Source organism: Prinia subflava, chromosome 4, assembly GCF_021018805.1.
Source record: "Prinia subflava isolate CZ2003 ecotype Zambia chromosome 4, Cam_Psub_1.2, whole genome shotgun sequence".
NCBI lineage: Eukaryota > Metazoa > Chordata > Aves > Passeriformes > Cisticolidae > Prinia > Prinia subflava.
Window position 1 is genome coordinate 68047626 of NC_086250.1, and position 15055 is coordinate 68062680.

Sequence of the window (15055 nt, forward strand, 5' to 3'; positions counted from 1 at the left end):
ACTGGGTTTGTTGTTTGTTTAGTGTGTTGTTTTTTTCTTTGTTTAACAGTAATTTTTTTTGTGCGGCGCTGTTGTGCTTTCTGAACAACACATTATCACGATCTGGATGCTCCCCTCCTATGGCACATTAGACACTGGACAGTTACAGTCTAATGCAGATATTAATGAAATGTAAGCGAAATACTAGGAAAAGCAGACTCCTTATTTCCCTGTGGTTTAATGCATCATTGAAAAATAGGTTTCTGTTAAAGGATCTAAAAATCAAATGTCTTTTTCTTAGCATTCATGCTATGGTGGTGTAAGTGATGGCTGCACCTTTTCTTCCTTGCACCACTGCAGGCACCAGTAGTATCTGGAGTGTTCAAATGTAACCTTTCTGCCTCTTTTTTTCCAAAAGCAAATAGCAAAGTCCTGTAAATTTTGTGAGCAAATCAGATCACAAAGAGGTTTCTGCATTTATCAGCTGGCAAATATTTTTATTCCCTGGAAAATGAAGGGAAAATCAGTTGCTTTTTCTTTTCCTTGATTTTTAGATGAGACGTTTTTCTTTTGAGGTCTACCTGATATATCAGCCAAGGTGAATATGTAAGCACTGGAAGAGGAACCTGAGTGTGAACAGGCAAGTTTCACCGTATCACTATGTGCTATTTTTTCCCCAAAATATTACGACTACAGGGCACTCTCCAAGCCCTTTTTTATCTCAACTTAGTCAGAAATATCTTTCAGAGGTTAAGGCTGAGTTTCAGATTTATTTTTTTTGGAAAGAAAAATTCTTCAAGGTTTTAATTAATAATTTTGGTTTACTGATTCCTGTCACAGTTAGAATGGAAATGAAGTTTTTGTTGCTAAGCCTCATTTTTTGAGTGGGAAATAGCAGGAGTCTGAAGGACACGGTTATAATGCAGTTCACAGGTCTCAGCTGGAATGTGAGAAGTTGCCTTGATCTGAGACTTCCTCTTGCTGATAGAAAAGGAAATACTGTTTGTGCTAATGAAGGGACTTCGGTAACTTGAATATGCTGTGATCTCACCTAGAGAAATATTTTCTGTTTCATTTCAAGTGACATTGTTTGGATTGGTGGAACAATTCCTCATCACTTTCAAGTGTTGGGTATTCCTGGGATGCTTCCAGGGCTCCCCAGTGTGCAGTGTACTGCTGATTTCAGGCGTTGCACTTTGCTGTGTGATGTAGAAATGGTTGTACTATTGCTCTGTGTCCTAATTTTCTTCCTCCTATCAAGAAAAAACCTGACTAATCCTTTCCTTTTTCTGATGACAGCTGTATGTTGAAAAGATTTTTAAATGTTTTGAAAAATTTCCCCATCTATGCTGCAGCTGCATCAAGTCTTGAAGCCACCGTGTCACATCAGTGGGTAAAAGAAAATGTTGTATTCACAGACTGTAGTGTGGATCACACATGGCACAAATCAAAGATATGTTTTTGTCAATTCTGTGCCGTGAATTAGTACCCTGGCTAGGTTTTGAAATACGTGGGATGAATGCTACTCTGGAGCTTGCCAAATCTATAGATGAAAAAGAAAATAAGCTACACAGACTCCAATTCCCACTACTATTTAGTTTATAGGCATTGGAATGACCTTCTAATCGGTGCAGTGATAATTGCCTGTTTTACATAATGTGCAAAGCTTTGCAGAGGAGTGTTTGTAGTGATGGAACATGTATTAAAAATCATTGTCTGGGAGCTAATAAGAATGTAAAGCCATTCTATAAATAGTGCAGATAAGCTCTAAAAGGAGGAATGAGCAAATATACTTAGGCAAATCAAAGGACAACTGTGCTGGGGCCCAGGCTGGGCATTTAACATAGCAGTGCCTCATGAGCTGTGTCCATGCTGGCAAGGAGCAGAGTGCAAAGCTGGGAGTCCAACATTCCTCTGTATTTTGGCATTTTTTTCCAGGCTAGATCAAACCTTGGCCTTATCCTTTGGGTAGAACGTAACTTGGAGGTAGGAGTGCATCTCCCAGATATTTGAACCTGGAAGGAATCCAGGTTTGCATACTTCCAGGTCTCTTCCCAGCACAAAGTGGAGAACAGTAAATAGAGATGATCTGGAGCTTTGCTCCTAAGCGCTCTTCCAATTTAGACTGAAATGCTATTTATAGAATTGCGTGGAACATCAGTAGTCTTTTATCCCAGATTTATGATCTTGGCATTGGATAGAATAGCCTAATGTGGTTTTTCTTGGAAATAAGTGGAATTTCTGGTAGGCTTGATATTTCAGGGGCAAAAACGGGATCAAGAGATTATGCACTAAGGCAATGAAGACTGACATTTATGACTTGGGTTTCTATATGCTCTGCATCTTGAGATTAAGTGCTCATTTAATGGCAGAGTTTCTGTTTGGCCACTGTGCTGGGCTTACATGGCAAGGTTTTGGTAGCTGGGGCTGCCTGTGTGAGGAGAGGCCAGGATCTGTCCCGGGTTGGGCACAGCCAGACACGGCTTGCTCCAAAACAGGCCCATCCTTGGCCTTGGCTCATCAGTGAAGCTGCTGACACCTCTGAGATAAGATAGTTAAGAAATGCTAAAAACCACAGTGCAGCAGTTGTGAGAGAGAAGAGAGATAAAAACACTTGGGAATCAACCCTGCAGACCCCAAGGTCAGTGGAGCAGCAGGAGGAGGTGTTCAAGCACCAGAGCAGAGTCAGTGGCAGCTCTGGAGAAGCCCATGGTGAGGCAGCTGTGCCCCTGCAGCCCCTGCAGGTCCATGGAGGGAGCAGAGATCCACCTGTAGCCCCTGGAGAGCCCTTGCTGGAGCCTGAAGGGAGCTCCTGGCAGAAACTGTGGCCCTGGAAGAGAAGCCCACTCCAGGAGAGGTTTTCTGGCAGGAGCAGCAGCTTGTGAAGGACTGTGTCCCTTTGGAGGGACCCCGTGCTGGAGCATGGGAGAGTGTCAGGATTACAGGGCACCAAAGCCCAAGTGTTACGGGCTGACCTATACTATTTTTAATTGCCAGTAAATTAGTTTTCCCAAGCCAAGTAGGTTTTTCTCATGAGTGTAATTGGTGAGTGACCTCCCTGTTTATCTTGATCCATGAGCTTTTTTCCTCTTTTCTTCTCCCCCAGTGGAGTAGGAGTGGGAGCAGCTCAGTGGGCACCTGGCAGCCAGCCAAGGGTCAACCCACTGCAGCAATGCTGAGGATATGGATAAACTGAAACTGTTCAAGCCTCTGTTCCTGTGAGTTCTCCCCAGTCCAGGGTCCCTGAAGCTTCCAGTGATGGCAGCATGAGCAAATTCAGCAGCTGGGCTTTTCTGTCCTGGGTTGCAGTGCACTCACATGATCCTGTTTACCAGCTCTGCCCAGAGCAGTAACTTCCAGCAGAGCGGGAGACAAAGAGCAATGGTGTGGTCAACAAGCACTGTAAATCCAGGACTGGATGTCTGAATGATGTCCTCCTGCCTTTTCCTTTATGCTATTTTAATGTACTCCTAGGAAAAATCTGTGCTTATAAAAAAAAGTTAATAAGCTTGGTAACATTTCCAGCTACTGGTGTGTAGTAATTGGTTTTGAAACAGTATTTACTGGTATGCCAGTGGACATTTTTGAGCAATTTTGGCTGGTAAGTGTTAGAAATTCTAAAGTCATTGCTACCATTAGGAAATGTCAACAAATTATCCCTTGCATCCTAGCTGTGATATAATTTCATGATATGAGGAGCTTGGAGAAGAGATAATCAAGTTAGGGCTAATGAGAATCCACTTGAATGTGAGGGGGACAAGGGGACACAACATTGATTTGACATATCTGAATCATTCCTGCTGCTGTTGAATTCCTATTTAATAGTTTGGTCTGGGCTTTGTTTATTTGACTAAGCTGCTGTGGCAATTCTGATTCCTTTTTAATCTCAAACAACTTTTCTGCAGTATTTTTTATTTTTCCTCTCAAACCTATTTTTACCTGCCTTTTATCTGTCATGCAGCTTTCATCAGTTGAGTTCAGAGTTCTGATTGGTGGGGAAACCTTTGTTTCCAATTAAAAAACAAAACCAAAACAACAACAAAAAAACCCACCCCAAAAAACGTAGAGGTTCATATTTAGGAGTAATTTATTTTAATACAGAGACATTACAGAATGGTTCCAACATGAAAACTATTGCAGCTCTTTTGTAATTTTAAATTATTTTTTCTTGCAATTCAAAAAAGCCTGCAGATGAGCTTGTTTCCCAAGCATTCTTTTGCATTCTGAGCCAAATGTGAAATGGCCTTCAATTAAAATTTGGGCTAAATCCTACAGTCCCATGTGACAAGCTGTAAATATTTGGTATTCTATTTATATGAGCAAAGAAGCTTGAATTTAAAATACTGATGGCTGAATGATGTATCAGGGAACTGATATTGCACTAGTAGTGACATTCCAGTTTCACTGAGGAATAGTTACCTCTGGGGTGTAAGAAAAAGAAATTGTCCTTGCTTGCCCTGAAGTGGCCACTGCTGTATCTCGCAGTCACATCATTACAGTGGTTTATAAATGTGGCAGTTCCCTGTGTCATATCCATACATCCTTAAATCTTTGAGGTATCTGAAAGGTGACTCCTTTATAAAGTTTTTTAAAAGAAGCTAATTTATACCTCATCTGTATTCTTTTTGTGCTGGTAAGTCCCAGTTATGTGTTGGAGAAAATTGTCCTTTTCAGAGCTACTTACAGTTCATAGACCTTTCCCACTAACTTGTGCCATAGCCTATTCTTCTCCATTTTTTTCTATTTCTTCTTCCTCTTATTAAGAATGTGCAGTTGTTTTGCATCCATATTTTGCCTCCATGAGTTTTCCTTTAGACTTTTGATTTTTTATTTCCTTTTTTCTTGAATTTCAGCATTGCTTGTGTAAGCAGAAAGATACCAAAATAGTGCTGATGTAATATACAGGTGCAAAGGAGGAGAACAGGTGCAAGGTGGTGGGAAAATTGGTTCTCAGATTTGATGGAATGTTGTAATCCCATACCCTTTACTGGTGATGACCTCTGCATGCTTTAACTTGACAGCTAATTATATTCTAGCAATTTGGTACATCATCCTGAAATGTCATTCCTTAGCTGAAACGTCACACTTCCTCCCCTTGGCTTTCTGTGTCCTCTTTTCTTATTGTTTGCATTTGTACCATCACTGCGTGTGACTTCTAACTTCTCCCTACTCTGTTCTCATGTCTGGGGAGGTGTTACATTACCAGAAAACAGTGACACAGGTCACTGCCTCGGGTCAGTGACACGGTGCCCAGCACTGTGGGCTGTGTTCAGGGTAAAGGTTGCAGTGTCCAAGCTGAGCAGCAGTGCTTGGGCTGTACTTCCATCAGCCTTCACCTTCATCTGCAGCATCAGAATAGATTTGGACCTCTCAAACAAGAGGAGAGCCTCTCATTGCATTCCTACCAAAGATTTTTTTTTAAATTTAGTATAGCCTGATTAGCTGAGTTTCAAATCCATGTATTTGTCTTGTGCCTTTGCTTAAAATGCCGTCTGTTTATCTGAGGAAAAGTGAGTTAGTCTTTGTTGGAGCTGGTGATTCAGTGAAACACCACCTGGGCTCAATAGCACCTGAAGAATAATGGCTGTTTGTGATACTGTTTTAATTGAGAGAGAACATCCCCAGGGTGTGCAGCTGACTCATTTTTCAGAGAAACCTGGCATCAGTGTGTCTGAGGTGGCCTGACTGTTACCCTGGGATTAAGCAGCCTCTTGTACCTCAGGTACAAAGTGCTCTCTGATGCTTTTGTTTTTCTACATTTATAGCATGTTATCACAGTAATGTGAACCACTGGTTCCTGTTGTCAGTGCTTAGGTTTTGTGTGCTCTTCCGAAACAGTGGGTGGTGGCAAATAGAGTATGTATGAGTAATTTTATAGTGTTTAATAGTTACACCCCTGGATTTTTCTCTGCCAGGGAATAAAGTGAGCTAGAGAAGGAGAAAGTGTAGGAATTCTGCTCACTATTTAGGTAGAGTAAGGTTGATACTGATGACTAATGCGCCATAAAAGCTGTTGTCTTTACTGTGGATTATAATAAAACAAATCTAAATTGAAAATTATATTGCTTCCTTTCCCCCAGCCTTAAGGGAGACTGAGTTGTTTGTAAATTCTTTCAAGAACTTGCTGTCATAACAAGAAATTTATTGTTAGATACAATGGTTTCGGAAAACTCTAAAACAGGAGAACTATTTGGTAGTTTTCCTTCACTTTCAGACTTGTGTGACAGCAGATGACAAGCAGTATGTCTGCTGAAAGGGAAGAGTTGATGAGAGACTGCTGGATTTTCATCCAGTTGGAAGCCGTTGGAGTGATAGCTCCTTATCCTTCCAAAATGTTGTAATTGAAGGAACATTTATTATCTTCATCCTCTTTGTTTCCCATCCTATTGCTAGACTTTTCAGGAATATGTTTGCAGAGATGGTTTTGGTTTACTGCATTACAGTAATGCAGTAAACCAAATGCAGTAACCAGGAGGATTTGGCCTTGTTTGTAGTAAAATCAGAAATGCAGTGTTGTCATTTTAACATGTACTGAAGAAATGTCTTCAGTGGTAAGAGGGAACCACAATTCATAACCAAAATATGTTTTTCCCTTGCAAGTAATTTTGGGTTTAACTTCACTGATGAAAATTTCACTGATGAATTTACTGAATTTCCATGTGGGGTTGATGGATTTCAGAATGAGTGTTGCCCCGCATGGGAAGGTTTCCTGCCTGACCACTGTGTCTACCTCTCCAAGTCAAGAAAAGGATTTAGAGACCATAAAGGCTCACGTAGAGATCTGACCTCTAAGTTTTCTCTCTGCACCTGATTTTAGTAAGAGCTCAAAGCTGTTGTCTAGTGAAGATTGGGTTGTTTGGTTCATACCTGGGTAACCAGTCAGCCCTGTTGCTCCTGGTCCGTCTGAGCTGCACAAATGAGAACTTGAACCCTCCACAAAGTGCTGAGTATCTTAATTGCCTGTCTGCAGGCTCAGCAGACAGTGGGTGGATGTGTTTAAATCCCAGCTGGTGCCCTTCCTCCTCCTCTCTGGTGGAGAGAACAGCTCATGCCTGCCCTAGGGGAGGGTTCTGCAGTGGCTCTGCTTTTCCCAGGGAACAGGATCCTGTTTGCCAGGTGCAGCTCCACAGGCTCAACCAAGTTGTGACTTCCTGTGGATTTGATTCTGTGGGTGACATGAAATCCACAGAGGTTGAGAGGGATCTGCTGGGATTGAAATGGGTTATATGGGCTGGACTGGAATCCATAAAAGGCTTTGTAACCTTGTTTTTTGTAGCCTGGAATAGGGATTTCCGAAGTACTGCATCAGTGTTTGTATTACATGAAGTAGGCTTTCTCAGTTTACTGAGTTTAAAACTGCTTTTTAAAATTTCAGGTAATTTTCTGTTGAGATATGAGAATCTGTGACAGTCAGATTTTTCTGGGTTATGGCTGGTTTGCTTTTGTTTGGCTTGTTTCTTTAACAGAGTATAGTGGTTTTAAATCAGATCATCATTAGTAGGTTCAGTGCATTATTGACTTCAGCATAAACAAATGGATTTTTTATTGATGCCTGTGTACAAGGCTTAGATTAGCATTAACATCATATTTGTTTTGCAGTATGAACCTGTTAAGGTGTTCACAGCATATGTTTGTAGTTCTTCATTTTGCATTGGTACTGAAATAAAGGTACTGATTTTTGTGAGAAGTAACATTGAAAACTTGATGGTGAGTTCGTGTCACTGAAGTACCTCAGTGCTTATCTTCTTCTAAGCCTGTAAAAAGAAACTGTTACTGATATGCCTGCTAATGCACTGATTAATACAGTTATTGTTTCTGTGCAACAGCAGTATAAATTAATAATAATGTTAAATCAACACTGGATATTTGTAAAATGTTTTCAGAATATCCAAAGAATGATCCAAATGGTGCTTCTTGCTGTGATCTCATACTTGAAGGAGATCTAGAACATCTCTGGAAAATTCTGTTCTGTCCATCAGAATCAAAGATTCAAACAAATGACTTTGCCTTTTTGTTTTGTGGTCTTTTTCTGCTACAGCTTGATGCCTCCTCTCAGCGGTGCTGACATCTCAGTGTTGTCTGTACTAACTGGAGTCAAAGGTTAGGGAAAAGGACCAAGACCTTTTTTGATACACTCTCCTAATTTTAGGGTTAGGTTGCATCTAATCTCTAATTTGGTGCTTCCTCTAGCAAAAAAAAAAAAAAAAGGTTATGGATATAATGTAGGCAGAAGGTTTTTTTTACTGATACAGTGTTCTGTAGATACACATCCAGAAGGTTTGTGATCTTTTTTTCTTCCTGCTTTCTCTCCGCCTTTGGGTTGCTTTATCCAAATTCTGAAGTTATTTTGTATTGACCAAGGTTTTAACTGAGCAAACTAGGTGGAGATAAACAAATTCATAAAGGTATTGCTAATTAGCAGCATGGATGCAGCCTGATGGTGATTTGGTGGGCATGGCACTGGGATTTATTGCAGCTGCTCTGCTGGGTTTTCCCTCAGCTTGGGGCTGGGACAGGCACACAGGACAGCCTTGGAGGCCCCAATTCCTGTTTCGCATGGGAAATGCCGTGGCTGTTTGCTTTGTTTTGTTTACCAGTCCTCAGTCAGTGAAACTGAAAACAACAGAACCTCCTTGTCTACCACTAACTTCCTTTTCTCATAGCAAAGATGAAGAAACTTCCCCCGGTTCTGCTGCCATTTGACAAACTTGTTTACCTTTTATCTGCTTGTCTCTTGCTCCTCCAGCCTTTCCTATAACTGCTTTATAAACACAAAAAACATGGATCTACTGCTGCCTGACACTTAAGATGATTTTATATCTTCAGAGGGGATTTTGGCATTTCTCTCCCTCTCTTAAATGTCATTTCAGTTTTTAATTAAATGAATGACAGATATTTTAAGTAGCCAGTTATTCAATTATTCTGTGCTGTGTAGACATGACTGCTACAAGCAGGCAGATACCTAAATTTGCCTTGATGTCTTTCTGTGGACTTACTCAAACTTCCCTCAGAGCCACCGTGAGAAGGTTTAGTGTCATACGAGCTTCTATGGTGCTGTTCAGACTTTTTGGAGGATTCCCTTAGAGGATCCTATTTGTACTTAAGGTATTATTACTGCAGTTAAAATGTTTATCTGCTCAAAGATGAGTAGCTCAGAGACAAGAGTAATTGGAGAAGGGAGGCTCAGGTTTAGTTGTGGACAGAGGCTGCAGGAGGTTTTCTCCCGCTTTTGGGCGAGGACTCCTCTCTGTGCGCTTCATGTTGTCCCTTCCAGGGGAAGACAGAAAAGTCAAAGGCTGGTGGTACATGTGCAGCTGGGGAGTAAAAGCTGCTGCTTTCAGGAGCTGCTCATGTGTTTTTCGTGGAAGTTTCCTTTTCCATCTCCCGTGGGGCCAGCGAGGTTTGGGCAGTGCCTGTTCAGCCCTGAGGCTGTGGGCGCTGGGCAGCCCGGGGGAGCTGCTGCTGCTGCGTCCCCGTGGCGCTGTTCAAGTTCTGCTCCTGCCACCTTCAGTCAGAGCCGGCGTTTTTCTGTGCTGGCTTGGAGCTCTTAATTCTTGTTAAGTGGCAGAATAGCATCTATTACAAAAACAAACCCTCCTTTTCTTCCTGTTGTAATCAGTTAAATCGGCTGTGTAATTAAATGATGAGCTGGACTGTGGGTATGTCAGTGTATTCAAAGCGGGTCTGTGTAGAAGAATGAATCTCTTTATTTGAGCCAGTATAAAATGATACCAATATAGATGAAATTTTGTAACTTGAGACCTGTTGTAGCTCCTCTAGCCCCACAGAAGAAGTAAACCAGCTTCCTCAAAAATTAAGAACTGCCTTCTTTTAAAAAACTTCATTCAGAGTCTGTATGAGTGTTGTCTTGGTGATGTTTTAAACTGGGAATAGACTTCACATCATTAACGCTGAATTTTAAAATATAATTATTGTTTGCTTCATTAATTTTGACTAATGCAGAGAGAAAAATGATTAATCAGGAGACTTCACATAATTAGTGCAGTATGGCAACTGACTACTTAAATATGTCTGTTAACATGGGAAACATAGCTCTTGTTATGAAATGTTCTACTTTGTGTCAGAATTGAAAGTATTAGCACCATTTTACTCTTTAAATTGATACTGCAAATCTTAGTGCTGTGAAAACATTCATACTCTACCAGTAATTATGATGTTCAAAACAGGAAATCTGAAATTATGTCAGAAATAATGTCAGCATTTCAGAGAATTTTTTAATGTTCTTTTGATTTATGTTGCTGGGAAAAATGATTTTTATATGTCATTCTGATCTATAGCATTGGGAAAGCGGAGAAGAAATTTATTGCAGAGAGCTGCTATGTTCAGTCTTGCTGAAAGATGGTTTTGCTTGTGTGTTTAGTAGCCTGTCATGGTTAAAAGAAGTATGAGCAGCGTCAGTGTACAGAAGGGATATTTTAGTTCTCAAAAGCCTCTGGGAACTGCAGACATAATATACTTTTAAAGTACAAGGGATCAAAAAACCCTGGTGTTTTCAGCTAAATTTGCTTATAAAATCATAACTAGTACCTGAAAAGCCACTGGTGTAAAAGGATGCTTTGACTTATATTAAGTTGAGGGTAAAATTCCTGAAAAAATTCTGCTTTTCATCTGTCGATACTGCTTCTGAGGTCAAGTGTCTGATCTTACCATATAATGCAGCAGATGATTTGCAGCATATTTTATTAAGACATAATTGTAAGGGCTAGGGCTAGTGCTGGGAAAGGTCATGGATTTCAGAGGGAGTGTGGGAGTAATACTCATGAGCTGTAGGTGAAACAGATTGTATGTTACAGTGGGATCAGTTCTAGCCACAGTAGGAGCTGTAAGAAATGTAATCTTTTGGTGGAAGACCATAAAATGATTTGCATGTAGTAGAAAAGCTGCTGTGTTTTTCCATGAAGGCTCTGTTTGTGTTGTTCCATGGCTGCTAGGTTATAACGTGTTCCACACACAAGGCTGGCTGTGTCCCCTGGAACAGCAGGATGCAGATCTGCTCCCATGAGCAAATCCCAATTTTCCAGCCCTGGAACACTGCTTGGAGGGCTGACATGGCTGAGCTCAGCAGTGTTTGCATCTCCTGAAAGAAAAACATGTAGGTGAGTGACCACTTCTTTGTGGCCACAATGCTGCTCTTTCATAGCACTGAGGAAAGAGAAAAATTATAATGAAAAGGCCAGATGCCAGCTACACCCTTGGGAAGAGAAGAACAAAGGATGACTGAAGCTTGGACATAAGACATGAGCTAGTTGTGGCACAAGTCAGACCAGTCTTTACACACTGGCAAGCCCCAAATTATACCCAGCCTGAGTTTTTACATTAAGTCTTCTAAGAGCTGCCATAAATGTTTCAGGTTGTGTTGACAGAGGTCTGGGCAGGAGGGTGCGTTTGCTTTGTCCTTTTTCTCTTTCAAGAAAGGAGCATTGTTCAAAATTGGGCTTACTCTTTTCAGTGTAGCTTGTTGAAAATTGGCAATTATGGTTTCTTCTGGCATTGCAGCTGATTATGTTAACCTTCAGCAAATTAATTATCTTTTGGCTCATGACTGCACACAACACTTTGTAAAATGGAATTACAGTAGAACCCTGCCAGGTCTTGTCACTCCACTTTGTAACCCTTGTGGGAACTTTCAGAAGGCTCAGTGAGGTGATGACATGAGCATTCCAACTGCACCTTCCAGCTGGTTAGGTGTGGGCATTGCTGATGGAGTGATCTAATTTTAAGGTGTAACTATTTACATGAAACACACAGAAAAACAAATTGTAAATTATGACTAATTAAATGGCCAAGTTGTATTTTATTAGAGTATGTTCTTTTTCTGTTTTATTCTGAGTTTTGTGCTTTCATTGCTTCATTAACAAAAAGTATTAGTAAGACTATGTTATTAAAATGATAGGCACATTGCAGTAAGTGATCAATATTGGTAGAGTTTTTCTGTAAGCCCTTTAGTGCATTGTTACTTAAAAGCAAGATAGACTATTTGATTTAAATTCTATGCAATACATAGACTCCTAAATTCTCATTTCATGTTTTGACACAGGCTTCCCTCTGTGGAATATTGCTTAGCAGGGCTGCCTTGATTTCCCTGCTATTGCTTTGAGTCCTTTGGGGATCACTTTAAAATTGATTTGAGAGGGTTTTTAGTAGCAGTTAATTCTACTAATTTCCAAAGTGACCATTTTCCACTGGTGAATCTGCAGTGTCTCATGATGTTGCAAACCTACAGGAGTTCTACCCTAGTGAAACTTGATTTTTCATTAAGATGAGAGTTCAGTCATGTTTCTTCAGGGAAGTTAAATCTTTACTTTCATATTTTTCACTCATTATTCCTCATGCTCTAAAACTAAAATAGCATGTACTCTGAATGCTGATTATTAAGAGGGGGAGGGGGCATGTGTTTTGCTGTTGCAATGGGCTTTTTTTAGTGCAGAGCATAATGCAATATATTGATTTTACAGAGAGTTTGACTCTTCTAGCTTTTTTCTTTTCTTTGGAATAGTGAGAAAGTTCATTCAAGCCAAAATCTTACCTTTTCTGTAAGTCTACCTGCAAAACCAGAAATACTAAACTTGAGAGACATAAGAGAAGTACAAGTATAGATATCTCTAGTATATCTTAAATATATAGGTGTGTGTATGTGTCAGTAATATGGCTTATTGCTGCCTGGGGTTAGTGTGTGGTAGAAGAGCAGCAGTGATGTTAAAAAGCAAATTGTTTTCGAGTGGTGAAGGGGTGAGGGACTTAACCTGGGACAAGTGCTTGTGTTCATTGCGTGAGTTCTTTTCATCCTCACCACAAATAGGCTCACAGATAAGGAAACAGAAAGGAGCTGGCTTTACAAAACCAGTTCAGTGGTTCTGTTATGAGCAAAGTGGAAGATGATTTCTGTGTAGCAAGAAGATTGCTTTTGTGTGTGTCAGCAGTAAGAAAATGCTGCTTTTGAGGGAAATGTGGTATTGGACATGGCACTGGCTTAGTCTAAACTCAGACTGATTGCAGAGACTAAACTATTGACACCTGGGCTTGGGTGGGATCCATGAGCAGTAATCAGTGGGAAAGACAAAGGAGCTGCTGCTCCTTTCCAGGCTCGGTGCTCTGCCAGACGATATGGGGAGGAAGGTTAAAACAATTGAAGGAACTGTTCCTTTTTCAGTCTCTGGGGAAAAAAGAATAGTCCAACACACTTAATCAGATCTCCTGTTCCTGGCATTTTAACACTTCTATGAGTGCAAGAAAACCACAAAAGGGTTGAGGCTGGAAGAGACCTCTGAAAGTCATCTGGTCCAACCCTGTGGTCAAGCAGGGCTGTGCAGAGGTGGTTGCCCAGGACCACGTCCAGACAAGTTATGAACATCTCCAAGGATGGAGAGAGATTTCCCAGCCTCCCTGGGTAACCTGTGCCAGTGCCACTGATCTATTTTCAGCCGGCTTCACAAGGTGTCTGATAATGTGTGTGCCCTGACTTGCTTAGGTCAGCATATGGAATTGGCTGGTTCCTGGCTGCAGGTATTGCACAGCAGCAGAATAGCTCTGTGAAGGGAGCACGTGTGAGGGCCAAAGTCTGTGCAGGAGAATGGTTTTGTGTGTTTGTCCTGGGGTATTTGGTATGGAGGTCTGTTTTACAGGTTTTACTCCTGAATTTTTGTACTTTCATCAACGAAAATGTTATTGCCAAGTTCAGATGTCCTAGGTGTTTCAAGTCCCCCAAAATATCTTGAACAGTAAAAGAATTTTGATCAGAAAATATGTAAAATCTCCATCCTTTAAGCAGGGAATGCCAGTTACAGAAATCGAAACTGTATTTGTAGAGTTACCTAATTTCGTGGTTTCTTAGGTAACAGGCCAGAAAGGGGGTACTTCAAGCCCCATTTCCAGTAAGTCCTTTCAGTAAGATGCTTTTCCTACAGCACTTGGAAAACACCAGTAAGAATTCTTGCCCGAGAGTATAACAGTGATGTGTTACAGGAGCCCTGGCCTCTGAGGCTGTTTGTTCAAACCCTTTTGTTTATTATGAGCTGGAATGCAGGGCTGTGGGCTGGGCTGGAGAACACCAGCGTGGTGCCTTCATGACACTTGGCATTAACAAATGGCATCTTTGTTCCAGCCTCTGCAGCTCCTGGAGCTGTAGAGGGGCTGTGTCTGGAAAAAGGAGCACGTGTCAAGTGGCTCAGTTGTGTGGAACAAATGCAGCAAGTGGAGGAGGAGAACTTTTCCCCTGGACATTTTCGATAAACACTGATTTAGAATATGGTCTAGAAGCAAACAGATTTACTTCATGAAGACTAAAACAGAGCTCTGCAAGGACTGGGAAGAAAGTGACAGTCTAAAGACTGGTAAAGTGTTGTGTAAAATTTTATGCCCTGCTCTTCAATTGTTTATAATGTGCAATTTTAATTCTCATTTCAAATGAGTGATAACTGTGTTTTAAATACGTAGTAATATTTAAGAGATATAATTATGTTTAGTGGTGGAAGAAAAGTAGCTCAGTTAACTTCCGGAAATACGTATTTCAGAGAAAGTGTTGCTGTGCAAAAGTGATTGTTTTTCTAACTAACTAGTTTATTTTATGTCAAAACTTCTTCTCTGTGTTAGAGGTTCTCTCTGCATGAAGAGAAAGTATAATAAATGATGCTTAATGCCTTTAGTTCAGAGCAGGTTTAGTATTGATGTGCAGGTATTTACCAAGATTCTTCCTTTTGAACATCGTGTACTCACAACAAAATACTACTAAGTGTACGTCATGGCCTTTATTTCGTTGTTTATGGGAATGAACTGGAAGGAAAATAAACAGCCTGAGTATTTAAAGGACTTTCTGCTATGACCAGAGACTTTGTTTATTGCTCTGATATGTGCTTTGAATGTGTAGATGCATAGCAGCTGGTGGTAGTGCCTGCAGACAGGAATTTGTGCCAGTGCAGTGCTTTGAGCAGTGGGATGTGTAATGTGCAAACAAGCAAGAATTTTAGTAAAATAATGGGAAACAAATTAACATTTTCAATTCTTTTGGGAGTTTCAGAGTGCTCTGCGGTTGGAGAGGCAATGATGGTGGGTTAAAGGA

General features: G+C 40.8%; 1 protein-coding gene across 5 annotated transcripts in view; it reads left to right on the forward strand.

Moving 5' to 3' along the window:
• The window catches only part of USP6NL (USP6 N-terminal like), a 110969-nt gene that overhangs the window by 30682 nt on the left and 65232 nt on the right, over positions 1–15055 (forward strand). The window contains exon 1 of one of the 5 annotated variants that reach the window (XM_063397053.1): positions 14177–14330. The exons of the other annotated variants lie outside the window; for them this stretch is intronic. Within the exon in view, the coding sequence (XP_063253123.1) occupies positions 14273–14330 (58 nt within the window). The 5' untranslated portion in view covers positions 14177–14272. Of the gene's footprint in view, positions 1–14176; positions 14331–15055 lie in introns of those variants that run through there. 5 annotated transcript variants of the gene reach the window in all.